The sequence below is a fragment of the Geotrypetes seraphini genome, chromosome 1 (assembly GCF_902459505.1).
Source record: "Geotrypetes seraphini chromosome 1, aGeoSer1.1, whole genome shotgun sequence".
Classification (NCBI taxonomy): Eukaryota; Metazoa; Chordata; class Amphibia; order Gymnophiona; family Dermophiidae; genus Geotrypetes; species Geotrypetes seraphini.
Genome location: NC_047084.1, coordinates 297679108 through 297704721, shown reverse-complemented (window position 1 = coordinate 297704721; position 25614 = coordinate 297679108). Strand labels below are relative to the sequence as shown.

The 25614-nt window shown below is 41.7% G+C and overlaps 1 protein-coding gene across 8 annotated transcripts in view; it reads left to right on the top strand.

Moving 5' to 3' along the window:
* EBF4 (EBF family member 4) overlaps nt 1-22187 on the top strand; it is a 494482-nt gene extending 472295 nt beyond the window's left edge. For 6 of the 8 annotated variants that reach the window (XM_033954142.1, XM_033954133.1, XM_033954116.1 and 3 more), the window contains 2 exons: nt 6141-6216; nt 18620-22187. In XM_033954142.1, the coding sequence (XP_033810033.1) occupies nt 6141-6211 (71 nt within the window). In that variant the 3' untranslated portion in view covers nt 6212-6216; nt 18620-22187. The remainder of the gene's footprint in view (nt 1-6140; nt 6217-18619) is intronic. The other 2 variants (XM_033954150.1, XM_033954124.1) reach the window with 1 other exon arrangement.
* Nucleotides 22188-25614: the final 3427 nt, after the last annotated feature.

Below are 25614 nucleotides of genomic sequence, written 5' to 3'. Positions count from 1 at the left end.
CGTGTTAAATCCAAAGCAAAGTCAAACTTAGATGTTCTAGCGAAAATGCTTCTCAAACTGTCGATGATGATCCCAAATAGGGTCACGAGCCACAGTTTGGGGTCACAATCAAAGCTGTGGAGTCAGTACATAAAACCTTCAGCTCCGGTTCCAAAGCCCTGGTCTCAATCTGGGTGGGTCCTTTATGGCAACATCATTGACCCTTGCCTTCTGTGGTTTCTGTGACCACAAAAATGAGGTCACAGCAACAGAATATTTGGTAAGTACTGGTCTAGACCCTTCTTTATTATAGTACACGTAAATTGTCAAGTCAACATTCAGAACCACTTATGTAGCCAGAATCAGGTAGTTGAAAAGGTCAACATAAGGCCAAAATGTATCAGTATAACTTGGCTGGGGCAGGACCTAAGGTTATAAGGAGAGCATCAAAATTCAGCCACTTTCCAGATAACTTGTATACAGGAGGTCTCCAGGTTAAGAACAAGTTACATTTTTAAAGCTGTTCTTAAGTCAGGTTTGTATGTAACTCAAACTTATAGATTTTAAGGTTCACGCTGCTTACCCCTGATGAAGGTGTGCTAACCGAAACACGGACCGTATTGGGTTCTTTGATTTGCACTCAATTATTTGGTATAATAAATTTAGCCTGCATCTTTGTACGTTTGTTTGTAGTTTTTCTTTGTTTTTCCCTCTAAGGTACAGCATGAACAACCATGCACTGTTCTTAATGTGGCCATGCATCATTCCTGAATCTGCTGCAGGAGAAGTGTAGGAGTCTAGGCCACTGGAAATACTGCTCAGTGAAATCAAATGAAGCGGCAACCATGTTCTTATGTACGAGTCGTGCTAAAGTCGGGTGTCTGTAACTCGGGGACTGCCTGTAATTAAGTCTAAAAATAGAAATAGCAGGTGTGACTTTGCATGATTAAAATTAGCCAGCTGAAAATTCCCATAAAGATTTATGGATACGTTATCCACACCTGTTTATACAGACACTAAACTGATGAATATGGACCTCCATGTTCCATTGAACTTGCTTTGTCTATTTGATTAACTCCATCTTCATCTGTTTCCATTTAATGCTTTTTATTTTGTGTTTGTCTCTCTTGGTCTGTCACCAAACACACACGCACACATACTCATATCCATTTTTCATTAAGTATGAAAGGGCAAAGACTGCTAATAATCTCTCCAGGCTTGCAAGTGTCCAGCAGTGAGTGTTTTAATATTGGTAAATGCCAGTATTCTGTCAGAACTGAAATGAGTGGTGTGCCCCAGTGCATCCCAATTTGATAGACTGTAGTAAGGTGGCTGGATGTCTATTTATCTGCATCACATGGTCTGCTCTGAGTTTCATTCATCTCAGGGTACAACTTAAGAACAACTTCAAGGAAATGTGTGAAGCATGTTTTGCTTGTGGAAAATCACCCTCATAAAATGGTGCAGTAAAATTTGTGCATATGTATATTGACTAGAGGGTATACACCCCTGCATCACATTCCCATCGGGGCCACAGTTTCTTCTAAGCTGAGCAGGAGTCCTCCACCTACAGTCTTGCAGGTGGTGATGAGGGGGCTGTTTTACTATCACATTTTCTTCTTTTTTTCCCATGAAATTTTATTGATTTTTCAAGAAAATACAAGAAAGTAATAATAACCATAACAATAACTAGAGTCAATGAGCTTCCAGGTACACATATAGAGAGAGTACAGAATACACCATTATACTGTATATGTATGATCAATATACATGGTTAAATTCACAATATAGGAAACAAAAGAGTTTTTTTATATCTTGACATGTTTTCATGTTACATGACAGGGAAGTGATTGCAAATAAATTTGCAAAGGGGACCATTTTTTATTGAAGGAGATTGTGGTACCAATTTTTTTTTTTTTTTTTAGCAAGGACTAATTCGTATCTGTAATGTTGTAAAACTGATTGCCACCAGAAGTTGGAGGAGAGAAGTTTAGATGATTTCCACTGTGAGAGGATTTTTCAGCACTATAGAAAGAATGTCAAAAATTTTGCATGGTATTCTATAAAATAGACATGAAATATGCAATTTTTTGACATTTCATATAAGCACCTAGTTAGAAAATTAGTAGCCATGAAGGCAATTGTCAAGCTCTACAGATCAGTGTTTCTCAACTTTTTCAAGCCAAGTACCCCCTAAGCCTAACAAATACCAACCAAGTATCCACACCCAAATTCTGCCCCAAACCCACCCCGACTCCACGCCTATAATAATACAAATTGTAATGCAACTTCTTCCATCCATTTTTCATATACACATAATATAATCTTATTAATACATAATGGTAACCACAAAATTAAAAAAACACAAAGCACACTGTACGCAGAGAAAATGTTAATTATCATTTATATTTGAGGGGGGTTTCAAAGATGTCAAGGTAGATGACTTTAAAATATGCAATGTCACCTCAGTAACAACTATAGAAAAATAGACAAATATAGTGCAAAATATAGACAACAGATATAAATTCTCAAAACGGACACATTTTGATCACTAAATTGAAAATAAAATCATTTTTCCTACCTTTGTTGTCTGGTGATTTCATGAGTTTCTGGTTGCACTTCCTTCTGACTGTGCATCCAATATTTCTTTTTTTCTTTCAACCTCCTGCATGCGTCCTCAACTCCAGACCTCATTCCATTCCCCAACCAACATCTCTCTGTCCCTCCAGGAGTCCAACTTTTCTTCCTCTCTCATCCCCCAGATCATGTGCAGCATTTTTCACCACTGCCCACCAGCCTCATGCCCATTTCTCCTTCTATCACCCCTCTCCAACACCATGCCACATCTCTCCCTCCATCACTATGCCCAACATTCCTCCCCTTTGCATCCCCTTCAATCTATCCCTCTGTTCCCTCTCCATCACCATATCCAACATTTTCCTCATCCTTCTATTCACTATGCATCTCTACTTCACTCCTCTTTCTCGCTTTATGCCCAATTTTCCTCTTCCTTTCCCCATGTGCACCATCTCTTTCCCTTTCACTTACACACTCAGGCCCAACAATTGTCCCTTTCTATTCCTTCCCTCCCTCCTATGTCCCAAGTTAATGCCCCCTTCCTCCCTCCCTTGTGTCCCACATTCATGCCCCCTCCCTTCTGTGTTCTGAGTTCATGCCCCCTCCTTCTCACTGACTTCCAACCTTTGTCCTACTCCTTCCTCCCCCTCCCATGAACTCAACCTTTGCTGAAGTCTGCCTGTCCCCCCCTACTGAAGCTGCCGACGATTCTTCCTTCCCCCCCCCCACACCACTGCAGCACCCACCGCAGCTACACAACAGCTCCATTCAATCATCCCCCACTGCAATGTCAGGCAAGGAAGGGCAAGGCGCATGCAGCGATTGCACGCTGCCGGCTCACAAGCCTTCCCTCCGACGTCGGAGATAAGGTCCGTGCCAGCCAAGCAGCAGATTATGCGGGCTTCCTCCCTGCCCGACACAATTTGAGGAGGCTTTTCAAAACCCGGACAAAGTGCCAGGTTTGAAAAGCCATATTAACTCTGTGTTTTCCAATTAGCGCGCACTAATCATAGCATACTAGCTGGATAACATGCGAATGGTCACTCTTCATCCATGACATGCCGAATCTGAGCAATATTTTTTTTAAGGATAAATTGCTAGTTAGTATGCACAAACAGGCAGAATAGCCATAAAACATTTTAACGTATTTCTGCAGCAGCCTTTTCTCACGCATTAACCACATGATATGGATTTAACATCTTTTAGTGAAAGGGTCCCTTTATGTAGAATGAGATTGACTGTCAGATGTGGAACTCACCAAGCAAAGCATTTTGTCCTTTTGGACAAAACATTGACTGTGTTCCAATGTGTTTTAGTGGCTGGTTAAGATGTGCCCTTCATTTCCCTTTCAAATGCCAATTACCAGCACTTTCAAATGTTAGGACCTCTGAGAGCACTGCTGAAATCTTACACAATGAGTAGATATTTCATGCTAAAAGTTCAAGCTGTAGCGTTTGACAGATTGACACATGATTGGTGTCACCTGTTTATCAGAGTACCAGATACCATAAGTTTGCTTTGCAGTCATAAGAGTCTGAAACTGGAAAAATCATTTATTACCAGACAGGACTTACAAAGATCTGGGTTTGCGATCATTGTATAAACCAGAAAATTATATTTCTATGTCACCCTTTGATCACCCATCCATCTCTCCCTGTTTCTCTTCCCCTCCCCATCCACATCACCTCTCCCCATGACTGTCATTGAAATGATTTTATGTTACATATATATATTCTGATATATGTCATCATTTGCTCATTTCTGAACTTAAGAAGATTTGAAAGCTAATCCAAAATGTATTTTTAATGCAATGAAAAAGATGTCAACTTACTTTTTCTTCTTTATTATTTCTATTTATTACCTTATATAAGACGCATACCATACTGTATCTTAGGTAAAATTAATAAGGAATAATGGTTAATCATTTTTTAAGGGAGTGCAGTAAGAACAATTGATATTTGTGATAACCTCCACACAAATATTTCCTAATCACTAATGGCCACTAATTGAGGTGACTTTCTCCCTATTATCAGTGGTAATTATAAGAGGATTGGCTATTAATTAAAGAATACATCAAACCTGTATATGTCAAGGAATGACCTTTTAGTACGTGAGGAGGGGCATTTTCAAAACATACGTCTATGTCCGATTTGGACGTATGGCTCTAGATGTCCAAACTCGGCAGTAAGAAAATGCCTATTTTCGAAAGGCAAACCACCATACATCTAGAAATATATATATATTTTAAGATCCTCTATCTGGACATCCAGGCCATTGGGACCCCCAGATCATCAGGATGTCTATCTTTATACCACATTTTTGACCAAAATTTCATCCAAGTCCCAAATGCACAGAGCAAGACGTGGGAGAGGCCAGTCCTATAATGGACTGGCTACCCAGACATAGCAGCAGAGCAGTGGGGCACCTTAGAGGGCCCTGCAGTGAACTTCACATAAAAGGTGCCAGATAAACATCTCACCAGAACTCCCATGTACGTTATAGTGAGCCCCCCAAAACCCACTATACTCGCCTGTCTACAACCCCAATAGCCTTATGGCAGCAGATGGCACCTATATGGCAGTAGAGTAGGGTTTGGGGTTTTTTTGGTGGGCTCACATTTTCTACCATGAATATAATGTTTAGAGTGGCTTATGGGACTTGCTACTCCTCTCTATGGTTCACTAGCCCCCCTATCAGGTTACTTAAGACACCTGTGTGCAGCTCTACTAAGCTTTCCTATACCAGGTGCTGATGTTATGGAGACAGGTATGTACTTTTCTATTCTGATCTTTGTGGGTGTGAGGGGGGTCCATGAGCACTGGGAGGGTGTGGGGGTTTCTTACCTTGATGCATGCAGTGGTCATCTGGTCAGTTGAGCAACTTTGTGGCAATTAGACCTTTCTAAAACTGGTCTAGTTCCAAATGTATAAGTTCTGTCCAGGATGTCTAACCCGCCCTTGAGACTACCCAAAGCCCGCCCATAACATGCCTCCACCACGCCTATCTCAATGCTCTGAACATACAGAAAGATGGTTTTGATTATCAGCACTTGGAAGTCCTGGGGATTAGGTTGTTTTTTGGACGTCTGTGTCTTTTGATTATTGGCCCCAAAGGGATTATAATGAAGACCAAGAACGTAAGCTAATAATCCCCTATCTGAACCTATAGAGTTCTCAATGTTCATTTAAAGACTTCTAATCTGTTTTGTCACATATGTTCAGAGACTCGGAGCCCTTCTAGGGATGCAATCCCCACTGAAGGACTCACCACCCAATCACCTCATATGTGAAGGAATATTTGTTTTTTTTTACTTTTTTACCCAATCTTTCAACAATTGTTTTGTAGAAGTATTTTACTTTTGTCAAATTGCATAGATTTGAAGGGTAATGCGGTATACAAATGTAATGTTATGTTCTACTTATCTCTTAGTCCCGATTATGTTTGCCTTTTTCTCTCTCTCTGTATTTCATTCATTCCTTTGTAGACTTGGTCTCTTTACACCCCTCTTTTTCTTCATTTACGTTGACTTCTTTTTGTTTTTATCTTCTTTTTCCTATGCTATCCTTCATTGACCGGCTGCACAGACCAGTCTTTTGAGGACTCGGACAAGTTCCACCCCCCTGCACGGTCGCTCCAAGGACTGGCCTATTCCTAAGCACAGTATGTCTCTTCTTTCTGTTTCTTCTGTTTCTTTTTTTGCTTCTTGTTCTCATGAAGGAGACTACTTCTTTCCTTGGGTTTATTTTAATGCACTGACTGCTTGTTCAATAAAAGCATAATTTTCATATTGCCTACACAGCAGCAAAAGTTCATGGGTATTTGGTAGTTGTGGACTTTGTACTGATTTACAAAGTAAAAAAATACACGCTGTAAAATAATCACTCTGTAAATTGTTTGCAATGAACAAGTTTGGTAATATATCAACTGATGACAGAACTCATTCTCAGAGACATGAAGGCAGTAACAGGGGAGACCCCCACACTACCACCTCACCACCCAATCATCGCATTGTTCAAAACAGTCTTAAGTTGATTTTCAGGTAATCAAATATTTAGCTTAGTGATGCCACTTAGGCTATATGGCCTCTAGATTACACTGACAAGTTGAAAAAGCATTGAGAGAAACAAATTTAGCTTTATAACTCGCTGGTTCCGACGTGACACGTTTTGGTACTGCTTCAGGGAACCGATAATAAACTTCAACAACGTTTCTGAATATGGGCAATGCAGTCTCTGAAATACACATTAAAACATTGTTACTTTATTTATAATAATTGTAAAACCTACAGATTGTAAATCTGCTAAAAGTTAATCATGGCTAAAGGATGAGACTCACCAAAGAATTGTCAGAAATGGACCTTTCTCTCCAGTGACTTAGCTTCCTCCTATCATTACAACGACTAATAGAACGCTGTGAATCTGTTTAAAAATACCAGCAGAGGCTTACACCTTTAGACCTTCTTTTACTACATGGGTATATTTACTGACTGAAATAATGTGTGCACTTGTGAACAAAAACACGTATGTTGCAGTTCCCAGTCCAGTTTCACCCCAGGACTGCCTCTACTAAATTTAACAGGAATAGTCCCTTGAAGCTTGAAAGTGCATGAAATCCCAAAGCAATTGGAGAATTAGCTTGGAGGACTTCATCCTTCCAGCCCTTGGTTTAAATAGTAAGGAGCTTAGTGGCCTCAAAGTAGCATCCCTCTTATCAGTGGCATAGCGAGAGTGAGAGGCACCCCCCTCCCCACGCTCCTTCTCCGCCCCCTCCTGCTGCTTCCCTTCCCCCGTAGCTCTGTAACATTCCTGGCAAGAGCAGCAATCCCCAAGCTGCTCTCATGCTAGCGTCGGCTCTTCCTCTGACATCACTTCCTAGGCGTGGGTCCAGGAAGTGACATCAGAGGAAGAGCTGATACTGGTGCAACAGCAGGCTGGGGGTTGCTGCTCACCCCAGGAACATTACAGAGGTATGGGGGAAGGGAAGTGGCATGCACACATGGCAATGGGGGGGGGGGGTAAGGAAGGAGCAGGGGGCAGAGAGGAGGACGAGTGCCTGCGCTCTCACCATAACAGCATCCAGGGCAGACTCCCCCTTCCCCCCTGTACTACACCACCGCCTCTTATCCATTCATTCCCTCCTCCACCCCTCCAATGTTGTAGCACCCTAGTAGCCCTTCTTATACCACCTGGCAAAAAAATCCCTCCAACTATCAAGATTTCTCCTTGCTCAGAAACTACCACTGATAATCATCAAGCCCTCCCTCCACCCCCACCTACCCAAAAAGACAGAAGTTGCACCAAGGCCAGGTTGATCAAATAAGTGAAATAGTTGCATGCATGAATCTAATAGGTTTTACACAAATTACAAATGGTTTCTATACCTGACACTTCAAAAATGAGTTACCTGTTTCGGTAGTTCTACCAATTCCCAGGTTCTGACCATTTTCTAAACGGGTGGTCTCCAAAATAAGAATCTTTATTTACTATGCTATGTTAACTGCTAATATACGCTGCCTTTTACAAAGCTACGGTAGAGATATCTACCACAGGCCGGTGAGGCAAATGTTCCGATGCTCATAGAATTCCTATGATCATTGGAGCATTACCTCTCCGTCCAGCAGTACCGTGGCTTTGTAATAGGAGTCCATAGTAATTAAGAGTTGACATAGTGTGAGTTTTAGCAGCTAACCTGAAGTAATTTCAACATTAAGCTTCTAACAAGAAAAGAGAGTGATATGGGTAGGTACTGCACCAGGCAGTTAACATGGAGGTAATTACCATGGGTTACCATGGTAGGTAATGTGATGCAGATTCCACTGCCATAAGAGGTGGTACTAACTGCATTTCACTGTCTCCCGTTCACTTAACAAGCATAAAAATGTTATGCCTGTGCTAACTAAATGGCAAAATACTGGAAATGCTCAACAGCTAGCACAGAGTTTCCAAGTTTATTAAAAATTTGTTATACCGCCTTATCAAAAATTTCAAGGAGGTTATACAATAAAATCAAGGAGGGGACAAATTATAACAAAAAAACCCCCATCATCAGTTAAAACAATGGACGAATAAGACCAAAGGACATACTGAAACGTGCGGAAAAGGGAGAACTACAATATAAATAAAGAAAAGAGAGAAACACAGGAAAATACAAAAGGGTAGGGTAACACATAGCAGTCCAATAACCACACATTACAATGTTAACACTTATGTGTCAAATATGTACACAAATGTTTACTATAATGGCTGTTATGCAATATATGTGCATAAATACAGAGTGTGGAGGAATTCTAAAAAATGGCGCTCAAAAATCTACACTGAAAAAAATAGGCACTAAGGTCTGGAATCTCTAAACAGGGCCGGTATTGTAGGCGCTGGTAGGCACCCAAGCTAAGTGAAAAATGGCATTTAAATGATGTTTCAAACTGATTTTCAAGGCCCTACTGGCGTCTAAAACAAAAAAAAAAAATCAGTGCTGGAATTGCACCTCCATAGGTGCTTTCCAGTACCTAATGCCACTGTAGGCACGGCTAACACCAGAGGCTTACAGAGGAGCTATTCGTGTCAAATGTAGGCGCCAGAAATGTAGACCTGGAAAATCCTATCAGGCAGTGGCAGTGCATGCATGTATACGCAGTTACACTGCATACATGTTCACTCGGTTTCACTGCATAGATGTGCATACATGCATACTCGGTTTCACTTTTCCATAAAAGAAAGTTGATGCCTACTCATAGGTTCACTGTTGTAGAAATGCCCTCTAAGCATAAAGGTTAGGCACAGGTTAGTATATAGACCCCAAAAGGGTTATTTTCTAGAGGTAGGGCTTAACTAATCCCTCATCAACCGCTGAATTTGAAACTGCTAATACTACAGGGTCTTTTTGCTAAGCAGGCTCTAAAAAGCGGTTTGTGCTCTCCCCAGCACAGATCTTTCCTATGTGTTAAGGCCACTTTTAGCACTGCCGGAAAATAGCCAAAATTCCTACTTCTGATTTAATGGCCATGCATTAATTTTCCTAATAACAAGTGACCGTTACTGCGTGAGCACATACCAAAGCCTACTTTGTAGGCCGTAAGGGCCTGACTCTATATAGGACGCCTACATTAGGTGCCATGAGGCAACCTATTTAAGGATACCTAGTGACACCTAACTTCAGAATCTGCATGAACGATTTGGCACCAAACTCTTAGGATGCCTAGCAACACCTAAGTCAAAGCACCCTCTGACACCTAACAACACATGTCTAAAAACTAGATGTGGTTAGGGGGCGGAGAATAGGTGTGGTTGACATAGGAGTCGCTAGTTGTCCAAGTTAGGCGCCAGTAAATTAGGCCAAGTAAAACCTGGCCCTGTTCTGAGCTCGTTGGGGAGAATGGGATTAAAATGAATTAAATAAATAAATAATATACTGGTACCTACCTCTAGGATGCCTAGCGATGTCTAAGCACACCACTGAGCATGGTTCTATAAAAGACGCCTAGCAGTAGATTGTCAACCGCACCAAATGGTGCCCAAATTCAGGTTGCCGTTTATAGAATCCGGCCCTAAGGGCTCAAGGTGCTAATCCTGCACTAATCAGTTTGTGTGTGGCAGTGCCCACAAACTAAACAAATGAGCACAGCCATGCCCAGAGTCTGCCCCCAAAATGCCCCAGTGCTTACCACATAGGTAGCGCACATACACGCAGAAACAGTAGTGCATTTTAACCTGCGCTTATCGCAGTTTAGTAAAAGGGCTCCTATGCTGGTAAACTGATGATAATAGATTTTTAAAAAATATTGCCAAGCTGTGACATGAAAGCTGGTTCTAGCTCCAGCGGCAGCTAGGGAGAGAAGCAAAAGTGAACGAGAATCTAGAGCCGAGAAGGGAGAAAACATTTCGGAAGTGTGTTGATGAGAGACTCTGTTTCCCATGAGAGGCATCTCATTTCAATAACATTGGGACTCGTACTTCAGCCACACTTCTCATATATCACACATTCCCCACTCTTTTCAAAGAGTACCAATATAATCTTTAATTGGCAAAAGTTGGCCGCAGCTTTATTTAACATCATTTTCAAAAATCAATTTGATTATAACATTTAACATAAAACCAATTCTCAACCAAATTTTCAAAATTACTTTAATCAATTCCTGGTGCTAATCGGTATCGATCTAGCCCCAGTCTCCCCGTCTTCTCCTTTACATTCTCCGGTGACCCACGGTGTCGTCAAGTCACCTCAACTCGTGGCGGTGCCGCCCACGAGGACATATTCAACTCATCTCATTTATATTAATTTTCAAACCATTTGTAATCAAATGCTCCCCTCTAGGCCACTGGCAGTGACAGATTCTTTCTTGTCACTGCCCCCCCACCAAACTGCGGCCAACTATCTCCCGAAACAACTCCCAATCAAATCCTGAAGAACACTCAGGAAAATGTTCAGCCCAATAACAGATAGATGAACCCCATCCAGGCAAAATAAACCCGGACAATCCACAGAGATAAGATCATGCACCAAAACTAACCCCCCCAACATTGAAACAAATTTTGAAATTTCAGCATTCACCCGCTTGCGAAGCCGCTTCACGGCAGCAGGTTTGCGAGCATCCCTCTAGCAACGGCGCGGGAGGATATGAGACCAAACCATGCGGGCCCTAGGAAATGTACAGGCCACAAACAATAAATCACTTTTCATCTGTCGTATTAAATGGACCCCTTTTACTTTGCATAAATCATTGCCTCCCAAATGAATCAAAATAAGTACAGGTGCAGAAAAACAACTGGCTTATGCGCCCAAAATATGAGCGAGTGTCCACAAACCCAGACACATAGATCAGGAGGCAGATGAACAGGATGCCTGGGATCTGGAAAAGAAACTGACAGACAAGAACAAACTCAAGAGCCATACAATATCAGACCCGCACATATCCCTTATAATAATTGGAACGCCATCTACCCACCCTCTTAATTAAGGCAGGCGCCGCACCAGCTGCCGAGGCTGTGGAAGCGGCCCCAATCCTAAAAGAATGCGTCCCATATTCACCCGGGTCATGTCCAACAGCCACCAAAGTTTTTTGCAAAATCGCTGCAAATTGATATCGAGTCATGGGCATACCATTTTGATGTACCAACCAATAAATACCTCCCCAGGGCCTAATGTCCCTATAGACCAGAGCACAACGTATTGGACAAACTGGAAGCATGTCCTGACCTCGCAACACACACCACACACCTTTGCCTTCCTGGTCCGTTTTAGACCGCCGGAAATAAATATGCAAGGAGATAACATCCAAGTGCACATCCTGGGCCTGTAAACCCAACTTACCCTGTGCATGACTGGATGGGGCCACCAGCTCACCCACCCGACAAGCAGCAAAAAAGGCAATGACAAATGCCAACTGGAACAATATGACCTCAAAAGAGGAAAAACAAACTTCTGGCAATCGACCACATAACTCAACCAAAGAGTCATAAAATATAGGCCGACGTCGTAATCGAGGTCGATAAACCAGCCCCGCACGGGCATAACCCCGTAAAAGTCTTTTTACAAGAAATGACTCAGTGACATTACTCCATCGTAACAATTGTGACACAAAATTCAAACTAGCCACCACTTGCAAAACCATGGCAAAAGACCAGCCTTGCTGCGCACTAGTCACAATGAAATCAATGAGCAATTGTTCAGATATAGGAATAGAAGAATCCACCCCACGCTGTTGTAGAAATAGCATCAAACGCCTCCAACCTGCATCATAAGCTTTCCACGTGCTGGGAGCTAACAATTGTTGTACCAGCCATCGACAATGCGGCAGAACTGCACCCATAATTCCTCCCTCATCTCTGTAGGGTAAAGCTCTGCTTCTGGGGCCAACGCCCTGAATCGAGACCACTGTAAATGAGAGAGAGAGTCAGCGATCTCATTCAAGACCCCAGGTACATGCCTAGCAGACAGGAACAGATTAAGCCGTAAACAAGCCAGCACAATCAAACGCAACAACTCCACAAGCAATGGGCAGTGAGCAGACTGTTTATTGATGGCATGCACAACTGCCAAATTATCAGAAAATAGAACCACTCTTCTATTTGCCAATTGACCCCCCAAAGCTCCAAGGCCACCCACACAGGAAACAATTCTTGAAGAGCAATATTGGAACACAAACCCAGCAGCCTCCACCACTCTGGCTAACCCTGGGCACACCTAGCACCCCCAAAATATATCCCAAAGCCAATCTCTCCAGAGGCATCAGTAAACAAATGTAAATCAACATTCGACACCCTAGGTTGCTGCCAGACACAGACGCCATTAAAAGATATCAAAAATGACCTCCATAACTGCAAATCCTCTCGTACTGCCTTTGTCAAACGAACCATGAAATGTGGTCGGCGTAAACCTACTGACAAGAATGCCAAACGCCTGGAAAATATTCGCCCCATTGGAATTACACGTGCCGCAAAATTAAAATGACCCACCAATGATTGAATTTCCTTTAAGCTGTTTTCGCTTCTGACAAGCTGCCCCAATTGCATCTAACAAAGCCTGAACCTTCACTGTCAGCAGACGAGACTCCATGCGAACAGAGTCTAACTCAATTCCCAAGAAGGTCAACTGAGTAGAAGGCCCCTCACATTTGTCCAAGGCCAACGGTATTCCCAAGTGTCCTGCTATAATTTGAAAAGCAGCCATTAAACTCTCACATTCCCCCGACACCGATGCTCCAACAAACAAAAAATCATCTAAATAATGAACAACTGAATGCAGACCACTAACTTGCACCACTACCCAGTGTACAAAGGTAGAAAAAGCCTCAAAATAAGTGCAAGAAATGGAGCACCCCATAGGCATACACTTATCAAAATAAAATTGGCCCTCAAACTGAAAACCTAATAAGTGAAATGCACTCGGATGGACAGGTAACAAACGGAATGCAGACTCAATGTCAGCTTTTGCCATCAAGGCACCCGAACCACATTCACGTAACCGAGTGACTGCCGCATCTAGTGAAGCATACTGAACTTTACAGAACTGTGGATCAATAAATGTATTAACACTGAGTCCAGATGGATAGGACAGATTATGGATCAATCTGAAACTACCAGGCTCCTTTTTTGGAATAACCCCCAAAGGAGACACTACAAAATTCTCCAAAGGAGGTTCCACAAAAGGCCCCGCAATGCGCCCCAAAATTAGCTCCTTGTCCAATTTGTTCAGAACCACCTCCCGATGCAAACCCACTGAGCGAGCATTACCAGAATGATGTACCAATGGTGGCCCTTCATATGGTATAGGAAAACCCTCAGAAAACCCAACGTCCAAAAGATAAGCGTCCCCCCCGGTGCGGATAGACAGACAACCATTTTTTCAACTCATGCAACTTAATGGAGGAAGGCGCCTTGTCCAGGGATCCTATTCGTGAAGAACCCGGAACCAGGAAACTGACCTCTACCGAAAGGCCCTCCGCCGGGGCAACGAAAGGCAGGATGTCCCCCAGAACACTGACTACAGCAGTGTCGAAACCGACAGTTGGCACGATTACACCGCCCCGCATTAAATTGAAAACAAGCTGCACTAGTTGGTCCTCCTTGCAAACTGGCCCCACGCCCGAGACCCCCATCTCCCCCCGATCCCACACCAGGGTGAGACAATCTGGGACTCCCAACACCTCTTCCTCCCGCAGATGAAAAACCACCCGCCAGGGTTCCAACTGCGGATTGAATTGGTCGAAAGGTAGTCCCACGAGATGGTGTCATCTCTGCCAACCACAAATCCACATCCCGAACACCCCAGCAATCAGCTTTATCCCGTACTAAACTTTTTCGAAATTGCTCGTCATAATTGAGCCAAAACCATCCTCCATATGTCCGGTAAGCGCATAATATAAGATCCGCATAGCGTAATAAACCAGAATAAAGTTCCGGCCTGGCCTCACGTAATACACTGGCAAAAACATTAAAACCCACCAACCAATTAAAAATATTTTTGGCTACACGCCCTTTTATCTTTTTTCCATCAGCTTTATTACCATCCTTAGGCCCCTGTCCCTCCTGTTCTCTACCCAACAAACTAAAAAAATCAATATATTTGCCCCGCAAAATCTTCCGCTTCCACTTAGGGGAAATGTGACAATCTTAAGGTGCAATAGCACATAATGTATGACCTTTCCTAGAAATTCCCAGGGCTCCTTCTGCACTTGCCGGCAACCCAGCGGAAACACCCCGAATCAAACCTGCCCCATCCTCTCCTTCCGAGGAAGAGGAAGAGGAAGACTGCGAAGAGTCAGATGAATCCGAGGACTCCCAGACCGCTATGGGAGCGCCCCCTACTGCTCGCCGTTTTCGCTTTTCCAAATCCATACGCTTAACTATATGCCTCAAACGCTTCAAAAACTTTTTATCCTTTAAACTCTTACGAATGTCCTGGCACCCCGACCTATGCTCCCCCAAAGACCGACCCGCTATAGGGCCCTCACCAACTCCATCACCCCGCACAGCTCCCAAAACCTCCAGTAAAGATTGTACCAACTCACCAGATGTCTGCGGTGCCGCTGCAACACTGGTACTGGCAGCTTCTCTCACCGGAGTCCTGCTGGTTTCTGGGACAGACATTACCGCCGATGACAAATCTGGAACCTGGGAAACCTCAACAGACCCACTAACAGCCCCTGCCACCAACTGATCTTTCTTACTTGCCCTCTTCACTCCCGTTCCCATAACACTCCTACCCCGCCCCGTACCCTGCTGCTTACCAACCCCTTTACGGACTCCCCCACTCAACCCCTTCTTCACACTCTTGTCTTTTGCCACACTCTTCTGCCCTGCTTTGTTACCCCCACTCCCTCCTTTTTTTACTCCCCCATCTCAATTCCCCAACCAAATTACCCCCACCCTATCAATTGAAGGAACCAAATAACCCCTCCCCCCTACTAACACTCCACTAGAATAAGCAGGGAAAAGAAAACAAGAGAAGCCAATTAGCTCAACTTGGTTATTTGCCTAATAAGAAAATGTAATTGTGCAGACGTTAATTACCATGTCATCCCCAACTATCAATTGTCCACTCCCCGTCACTCCACCCTACTTTAAACAACTGTCCTCCCAGCCAACCTTCACATCACCCACTCCCAACAATCAGTCCCCAGGAAATACCTTCAAACAAAATTGCCACCAACCTCCCACTCCCTACTGCCAACGTCCTGTGCTAAGCACTGATTTTTTTTTTGTAGGAAAATGTTCAGTCAGCGCTCTCAGCTGCTCTCTCTCTCACCCCCCCCCCCCAAGTGCCCTACAGCCGACTGAAAAAACGCGCTGACTAGACTGACCGGCTGCCTGCGATACGGCCAGCACCAACACTCTTCAGCACCAGCCCGCCCCTATTACCTCGCACGCAGCCGCAAACTTACTGCTCCCCCAACCTCCGCTGACAAAATTACCGCCGAAGCCTTTCTCTGCCCCGAAGTCGCTTCGGCAAAATTCTTTTTTTTTTTTTTTAATTATTATGCTCACACCGGAACGCTGACACGAACGCCGACTCCCTCACACTACCCTCTTCTCCCAAACGAAATTCTACCCGCCCAAATGCCACAACCAATCCTTTTCTTTCTTCCTTCCTCCCCTCACTCTTAACCAATCCCCAATCTCCTATTCCCCCACCAATCAAATTCCTCTTCCTTGTCTCTATCCTAACCTTGCTCTTTCCTGCCCCCCCTCCCCCCCGTTCCAATTTTCCTTGTGGGCTTTGCCTTCGCCCAATGTTATTAGCCACCCAGTTTAAACTGGGTGGCCCCTTATACTGTTGCTGAGAAGAAGCTGTAAGTTGACTTCCTCAAGGCAAATGGTTAGGATAGCATTGGAGCGGTTTGAGTACTAAGCGAATCAAGAGAGATGTACAAATGATTATCATCAGTAGAAACAACTGCTCTTTTAAGCCTCAAAATCTGGCTAGCACGAGGTAGACGGACTTTTGAAAGGTTAAAAGCAAGCAGCTTGAATTATTTTCCACATAGCACGAAGTTAGGGCTCCTTTTACTAAGGTGCGCTAGTGTTTTTAGCACGCGCTAACCCTGCGCCATGTGATTAGAACTAACGCCAGCTCAATGCTGGCGTTAGCATCTAGCATGCGCGGCATTGTAGTGCGCGCTATTCTGCGGGTTAAAGCCCTAACGCAGCTTAGTAAAAGGAGCCCTTAGTCTATGAGTTTTAATTGAATCAGTTCAGTTAACTTTTGGACAAGCCATATTATCGCAATTTGCTATAATCTAAAAACTTCAGTTGGCTAAGAAGGGGAAAGGGTGAGGGTGACAAGCCTTGTAGCCCTTGATTTATTTATTGCATGGCAACACATTTGAAAAATAAACATACTTCAGCTAATGCATCAAGTCTCTATCAAGAACAGTAGTAAAGGAGCACAGTGTCTTAGAAGGAAGACTCGAAGGCCCAGATTCTATAAACGGCACCTGAAGTTAAGATGCTTAGATTGGCGCGCCTAACTTAATTTTTATAATCAGTGCTGATAACTGAAAGCACCATTAAAAACACATTTTTAAAAAAAAAACCTAACAATTTAAAAATGAATTAGCCGGTAGACACCTAATTCAGAAAGCGCCTACCACTTCAAGGTAGGCGTCTACAGCAAGGCACCTACCAGCAAGTAGGCATGGTTAGGGGCAGATTTGAGGTAGATTCAGGGTGGTGTTCTGGTATGGAATGACTTAGACAGATACGTAGGTCCCTACCTTAGGTGTACTCATTTAGACCATGAAAACTCTGTTAAACGTGAGTCTATAAATGGTGCCTAGCGGATGATTGATAACCGTGTGAAACGGCACCTAGGACTTAGATGCCATTTATAGAATCAGGGTCTAAATTTCCACTTTAGACTGGGGCATGTGTTGCCTTTATAAAACAAGCATAACATATTCACCTATTTGCAAAACAGGTATACCATATGCACCTATATGTGTTCCCTGCATAGGGACCTTCCTGAGTCTGGGTTACTTAATGAACATTAATTGAGAATTACAGCCAACATGTTTAGGACTGAACAGATTCAAAATGCATATGAAATCAAACCACTGAAACCCATTTAAGGGGGAATTACCAGTGTTATTTGCTGAAGGACCCCTTGGAGCTTCAAAAGAACTGTAAGCAATCCGATTTGTAGGATGAATCAGGCCTGATTGTGCTAGGTGTGACAAAGTACGTGTAGTTGATGTCATAAAGACCTCAATTTATTTCAATGGAATTAACTTTTTGTGCCACTGCTTGCTCACTAGCACAAAATAGGCATACTCAGCAGTAGCAGCAGAGAGCTCTTTGTCACACAAACTGGGCTATACGTCTCTTGAATGTACAGCCTTTCACTCAGTGAAGGTATTGCTTTATCTGGATGGATGGTCAGCCATCTTGAATTCTGAGTGAACAGCATTATGGCATAGTGTGATGGAACATTGACAGCCATGCATATCGGCGCCTAGGAGTTAATCGCCGTTTATAGAATTGGGGTCTAAATTACCAGTTTAGACTGGTGCATGTGTTTCCTTTATAAAATAGGTACAACATATGTACCTATGTGCGTTCCCTACATAGGACCTTCCTGTGTTTGTATTACTTAAAGAGTATTAATTGAGAATTGTTGCTACTCAAATTGTGCCTTTTGAGGGGATAAATAGGTCTCCAGAATCCCGTGCTGTCAGCCTAGCCATTTTCAACATTCAGTTACAACAGAAATTATAGACTTGGAATTTTTGCTAACTTTCTAAGTCAAGACATAAAAGATAAATGCTATCTTGAGTTTCAAATTTATTTAAAAAATGAGATTTTGGGAGTCAATTGATGATGTTGTTTTTCCTTAAATGTTCTCTTACTTTCTTTAATAATTGTAGTTCAGTCCTTTTTCCTTATGTATCACTTATTGATTGTGTACATTGATTGTATGTTTTTCTGTTTAAATTGTTTTATGTTGTCCTCCCACCCAAATTTTTTATTCTTATACGCATTGAAAATATTTGATATTGCGTTTATATCAAAATTTTAATATACTTGAAACTTGAAACTTAACATCCACTGTTCTTCTGTTGTTCTTCCAGTCATGTCTGGCCTCATAGTTCCCCCAATGTAACATCAGGAAGAGATATCCAGGAAAGAGTGGAGTAAAGATGGGACATTTTCCAATATTGACTATTCAACTGCCAGCGGGCAATGGGATCCCAATGTCTGGATATGGACTCCTGTAAGAAAAGACTTTCTGTGTATGAACCAATTGAGAAATAAGAAAACAGGTCTCAGCAGGCAGCAAACTGTTTTAAAGATTCTGCTTAAAACACCTGAATTAAAAAACCGGCACAGGAGTGTCAACTGGAAGGGATATTTTACCATCATCTGTCCATTCTAGCATAATGTTCCAGGAAAAAAACCCACCACATGTGAGAACAACTAAGAAGTTAAGAGTCATCGCTTTAATTACATCCATGCACTAGTGAAACGAGTCTGCTAATGAATCATAACAGACCCCACCCAAAATCTGTGGAGCAATTTTTTTCTCTGGACAATAACTTCCTGTACTGGAACTTTTCTGTTTCTAAAGGTAATGTGTAGTCATATGCATTCCAGCCTTCAGGATTTGAGTAGTTTATTTTGCACTAAAAGGTAATAGATTTTTAGATTTCTTGGCTGTTATTGGAGTGTACAGTAGGTTATAACATGCTGATATAATCCTATAGCTCGGAAGCTGTGGACATAGAAACACAGGCATTGAATATGTTATTAGTGAATTTCATTTTAGGAGCTCAGAAGTTCAATTTGCTTTCATTTCTACCCTGGCTTAATTTCTAGCCACCCCTGGGAACAATACAGCTTTATTCAGCTGCTATTGTTTCTTTGTATCACATTAATTCAGTTTGTATTTATCATAAAACTGGTGCCAGATATTGCGATGTATCACATCGCAAAATTTATGTTGTAAACCTCATTCCTTATGAGATACAAAAAAAACCCCCCAAACAAACCAAAAACCCACACACAGAGGGGCTAATTGCATAATTGCCTAAATGGGGGAGATAGGACATGTGTTCTCACTCTGAGGACCTGGCCAGATTTTCAAAGAGAATTGTATGAGTTCCCTTGCACTTAGTATATCCCCCCTCCCCCCAGGGAAAGCAGCCACACCCATGTACACTTTATTTTCAGAGGGAAAAATGTGCACTAATTTTTGAACTTTCAGAACATTCAAACTCCTGCCCCACCCCTGCCCTCTGAAATCCCACTTCAAAATGCAGGAAAATGTATGCATCTCCAAGCACTACACAAATAGGTTTACCTGTTCCTAGAATAATAATACCACTATTTGTATGATTACAATTATTGCAAAGTATAGCAGTATATTTTTGGCAGACTAATGGTATAACATGAGGAATCCAGGTTATTTTTCAAACAGTTGACAATATGATATCTGTGGTGGTAGGAGTTAATTCTTCCAGTGCGCTATTTAAAACAGCACACAGTAATCCATAGCTGCAGTAAATAAAACTATCTATCCATAGGGAACCTACCTTTCTTTTACTCTATGACATGTCACTGGGGATCAACAATGCTGATTTTTCAACCAAATTGTCTTGGAATTAGAGATTATTCTTTAAAATAACAAAAAAAAAAGAGTAAATTATAGGTGGTAGGTTGAGAAAACGCAAACAAATGTTTATGATATTGCCAGAAAAAGGAGGATAAATATGTATGCATAATCTACTTGTTTTAATGTGAGAAAAATAAAAAAGAAGGCCAAACCACAGGAAGTCAAGGGAATCTTTCTAAAATGTGCTAACGGATTTTGTATATGCTAATGATTAGCGCACATAAATTTCCCAGCAACTCATTGTCTTCCTAAGGGCTACATGGCCGGTAACACACTAATTCATTAGCGTGCATTAAATCCGTTAGCACGCTTTAGTAAAGAGCCCCTAGGAGAGATATTGTTCTCGCCCAGGCATTGTTGATATGCAAATTATCTTATGAAGCACTGTATATACCAATAGTGCTCAATTGTTAAAATTAACATATGGGATAGTCAACTTCAAAAAATTATCTGAAATAAAATAGGGGAAATACTTTTGGAACCTAAAGAGGGATTCTAATTTTTAAAAAATGAGATGTTCATTTCCTTCAGTTTAGGACTGAAAATAGCACTAATCTTTTTCCATATCCATTCAGATTTCTTGCCAATTTGTTTTGTATTGATGTCAAAATACCCCCCTTGCCCCCCTCCCCCCACCCCTCCTGTTGTCTCATGTCCCTTTCACATGCCGCACTGAGAAAAGGAAGCCTCCCTACCTTTCAAAAATGAATTGCATAGGAACTGATGGACAAAAGTCAGTAAACACTGTTTCTGTTGATCCTTGCATGAGATATGTCACAGCCGCTTTTGATGTATTCATGGCATTTCTAGTCAGCATGTTTGGAGCATCCCTTGGGAAAAGAAATCTGTAAATGGGGTTTTTTTTTTTTCTGGTGTAGAAGTTATTCTGTCATGCTTGATCTTCTTTGTAAACTTTTCTCAGAGTGGAATTCCATGGATTTCATCCAGAAAATAAAAAGAAAACATTGGAATATTTATCCATGACATTCTAATCTATGGAATCACACACCCAGAAAAAATAAAAAATAAAAAGTAATGAAGAAAATGCTAGGTCTTCCGTCCAGGGAATACTCTGGAATTGTATTCTGGAAAACTTGGAACACATAGATGCTAATCTATGGAATGCCATTTGGGAAAGGCACAAGATGCTGAGACACAAAGCCATGAAAATGTACCGGGAATTATAAAAGAATCGCATTAACGAAAAGATCTGAAGTTCTGCAACTCGCGTCTAAGAGATTCAGGGCTCCTTTTACGAAGCCGCGGTAGCGGCTTTAATGCACGCGATGTTTAATCACACGCTACCCCCGCGCTAGCCGGGAAACTATTACGCGTGTTAAACCACTACCGCGCCTTCGTAAAAGGAGCCCTCAGTAGAATCTCATCTAGTCATGTAGGAAAAGTTAGTTACAGCTTCTACATTGTACCTTTTGCTGAGTGGACTAGCAAGGCATCATGTTAGAAATGAGAGGCCCAGCTTCTCCTCCCTTCAAGGATAGTCCAGACCTGTTAGAGTAAGATGCAGAATCTATGCTTATTGTACAGTCTTTTCCCTGAATTTTAGGTACCTTAGAAATTGTTGGGTAGGATGCATTTTATTGTGTTTTGGGGTTTTGTTTTGTTTTTTGTATGTATTTATAAATACAAGTCTTTCTTCTCTTTCTTTTCAAGTGTCTTCAGGCCTGAATGATGTATATACAAGTTGGTGTCTGAAAAATGACTTTTAGATAAAATTACCCCTTTTCTGTAAAAAAAGAAAAAAAAAGAAAAGAACAAAGATCTTAGCCTGCTCCCTGACCAACTTCATTTTTAGAGGGAGTGGAAATAATAACAATTTTGTAAAAACTGCAAGGGAAAGCAAGAAAGCTTTTATCTCTGTATTTATCTCGTCATTTGGAATTTGCTTCCTTTGTATTTTATTTTAATGCGTCTGTTGTGTGTTATATGACAACTGTATATGATAACAATGTTGATTATCCCATGCACTGTTTAAATGTAAGCACATGTAAAGCAAAATATTATCTTCATTATTGACTTATAGACTCGACCCTAGATTATACTTCCTGTATCTGTCTTTGGAGAAATCAAGCTGATTTCTCATGCTAGGGGCTTTTTGATTCCGCCTCCTCGTTGTTCATCTCAAGTAGAAAACCCGTGTTTCTTTATTTGCTAGGCCTCTCCCCTGACATTTTCCCATCTAGTCGTCAGCTGGGAATCATTAGGCCCAGCTCCCATAATGTAGTTCCTAGCCTGTTAAATCCAACATCCCATTCTGCTTTAGCGTAGTGCTACAGTGACCAAAAGAGAAAGATGCAATCCATGGCAGATGAAGCTCATATCCCATTTTGTAGGTCACTAAACATAACTGTTAGAAGAGAGCTTCTCTGTCCTCTCTAGAGAATCTGAACGTACTTCTTGAGCATCGGGTAGCTTCAAAAAGAAGCAACATGAGCTGAAATTGAAGCTGATGCTTTCTGCTTGCCATTTTGGAATGTCAGCCTTCGGGCTACTAAGGTAGTCTAACTCCTTTGTGTTTAACTTATACTGCAAGTACTGGTGTTGCCTTAGTGAGGGCGTCCTTTATGTAGCAGGAACAACTGTAAGGATGTGCTGTGATTGGCTGAGGTGGCACTTTGATGGTTATCATATTGGAACTGTTCCCTTGCAATGCTAGTAAACGTTTCTGAAGACAGAATTTGATTACTTGTGTCTGCCTGCATAAATAACTTCCAGATCTCAATTGTGTTCTTCATAGGGATATGCATTCATCAGCATGTAGTAAGGAAGTTACAGGGCAATTCTATTACACCCATAAACCCTTAGAATGCCAGCAAAGGTGTGCACATGTATGTGTATGCTAGCATGCTGCCTAAACAGGCTTTTGCAAAACCCTGCACGTCTTACATAGTGCACATTCGCAAGGGGGTGTGCACAGGGGTGGAATATGGGCGGGACATAGGTGGGGTTTCCATGAATGCACAAAATTTACAGAATACTGTAAGTTAAGTAGTTAGCTGCCCCATTTAGGTGCATAAATGAGCATACCTAAATGCTAGGTGTGTTGAAACCAGGTTATGCTAGTATTCTATAATGGAACCTAGGCACTTAGATTTATTTATAGAATAGACCCCCCCCCTACTGTGTGCTCTGAGTGCTTCAATGAACATACTGTAAACACAGCCTTACTGGGTCAGACCAATGGCCCGTCTAGCCCAGCTTCCTGTTTCCAACAGTGGTCAATCCAGGTCACAAATACCTGGCAGAAACCCAAATAGTAGCAACATTCCATGCTACTGATCAAGGGCATTATAAATCAATGGCAAATATTTTTCAGTTATATTTTTCCAACCCTATTCTACCATCTAAATATATCCAAAAGCCTGGGTTGGGATATCAAAGAATATATAGTTTCAGAAGGACACCTCAGCCCCACCACTCCACCGCTAAACCATCTCAAAGAAGCGGGAGATTTACATGGTGCCTCATCATTGGCCGTCCATCTTAACTACTATGATGATGATTCATTGTTACATATATTTCTTTAATTTATAATTTAGAAAGTTAGAAAGTTAAATAATTTTTTATAATTTTTTAAAATGTTAAAGAGCTTTAGTACTTAGCACTAGATGTACGAAACATGTCGGGTTTGACTCCCAGGTTTGGCTGTGATTAAGCTAAGTACTAAAGCTCTTTAACATTTTAAAAAATTATTTAACTTTCTAAATTATAAATTAAAGAAATATATGTAACAATGAATCATCATCATAGTAGTTAAGATGGACGGCCAATGATGAGGCACCATGTAAATCTCCCGCTTCTTTGAGATGGTTTAGCGGTGGAGTGGTGGGGCTGAGGTGTCCTTCTGAAACTGATCAAGGGCAAGCAGTGACTTTCCCTGTGTCTATCTTAATATGAGTTTAGGACTTTTCCTCCAGAAACTTGTCCAAACCTATTTTTTAAACCCCGCTATGCTAACTACTATTACCACATCCTCCAACAACAAGTTCCAGGCACCCAATTGTAGAATTGCCCCCTTAGCGCGCACAGACTCTATTTTAATGCATGTTAAATTAACACACATGACATTGTAAATTAACACACATGATATTGATTTGCACACATTAAAAATTTCTAAAGCACATTCAATATTTTAATTAATATGAATATGTGAAACAATTTTTTTTTTTTTGAAAGTCTGAATATCAGGAAAAAGACCAAATGAACCCAAAATGTTTTCCCGTGCATATCCCTAGGTCTTTGTTTCCATGACATCATCAGATCACCTGATAACAGAAGAAGAACAAAATATACAGCTTGAGAAAAATATTGCATTACTGAATATACTAAGTAGGTATGACTTGAAAATCAATAAATAAACATACAGGAAGCTTCAAGGTCTCATTCTGATAGAGAGGCTTTTATTACTAGAAGGACACTTTCAAATACAATTTAATATTCTGTAGTTACATAAGAACATGAGAATAGTCTTACTGGATCAGACCAATGGTCCATTGAGCCCAGTATCCCATCTTCATAGAGGCCAATTAAAGTCACAAGTACCTGTCAAAAACCCAAATAGTAGCAACATTCCATCTCATTTCATCTTTTCTGCAGTTCCATTTGGTCAGTATGAGTTTTGCTTTTGTCACATATATAACCACTTACAATGTAAATATATGCTGATATTTCACACATAGGGCTCCTTTTACTAAGGTGCGCTAGCGTTTTTAGCGCATGCAGGAAATTATTGCACGCTACACTGCGTGCTACGCTTCTATAACTAACGCCAGCTCAATGCTGGCATTAAGGTCTAGCACGCGCGGCAGTGTAGCGCTCGCTATTCTGCGCGTTAAAGCCCTAGCGCACCTTTGTAAAAGGAGTCCATAGTGTATCGCAAGTAGCCAAATTCCAAACAGGGGGTACATGTACAGTAGCAGCTTCTTTGAACTTGAATATCTGCTTATCGTATGCCTTATAGCACTGCCGTATGCATTTCCTTCCTCACAGGGAAGCGTGGCATGGTGTATAGAATGCAGTTCAGAAGTTATATGTGCTTTTAAGCCCTAAACCTGGTACAACCACTAACCATTTATGTGAATTTGGGGCTGGTCACTGTTCATGAGAGTGCCTCAGTTTACCGCCATTCTGATTTGGCAATGACAAGTAGCACCGATCATTTCCTCATCTTCTTAAGAAACATTTATGAAGTTTGCGACGGTGTATGGTTCCAGAAAATGCAATGCACTCTTGTTTGGATGAAAGATGTGGTAGAAATGCAGATGATTTTTATTTTTTTTTTCCCTGTGCAGTGTCTGCTGGCCTAATCTCTTGGAAAGCAGCATCTGGTTTATATCAGGTTTAGCAGCCAAGCATCCATTTCATATGATCTGTTTTCTCTTAAGTGATATCATTTATCAGCCACTGGACTTGTCTTATTTATACTCCAGCTTTTTA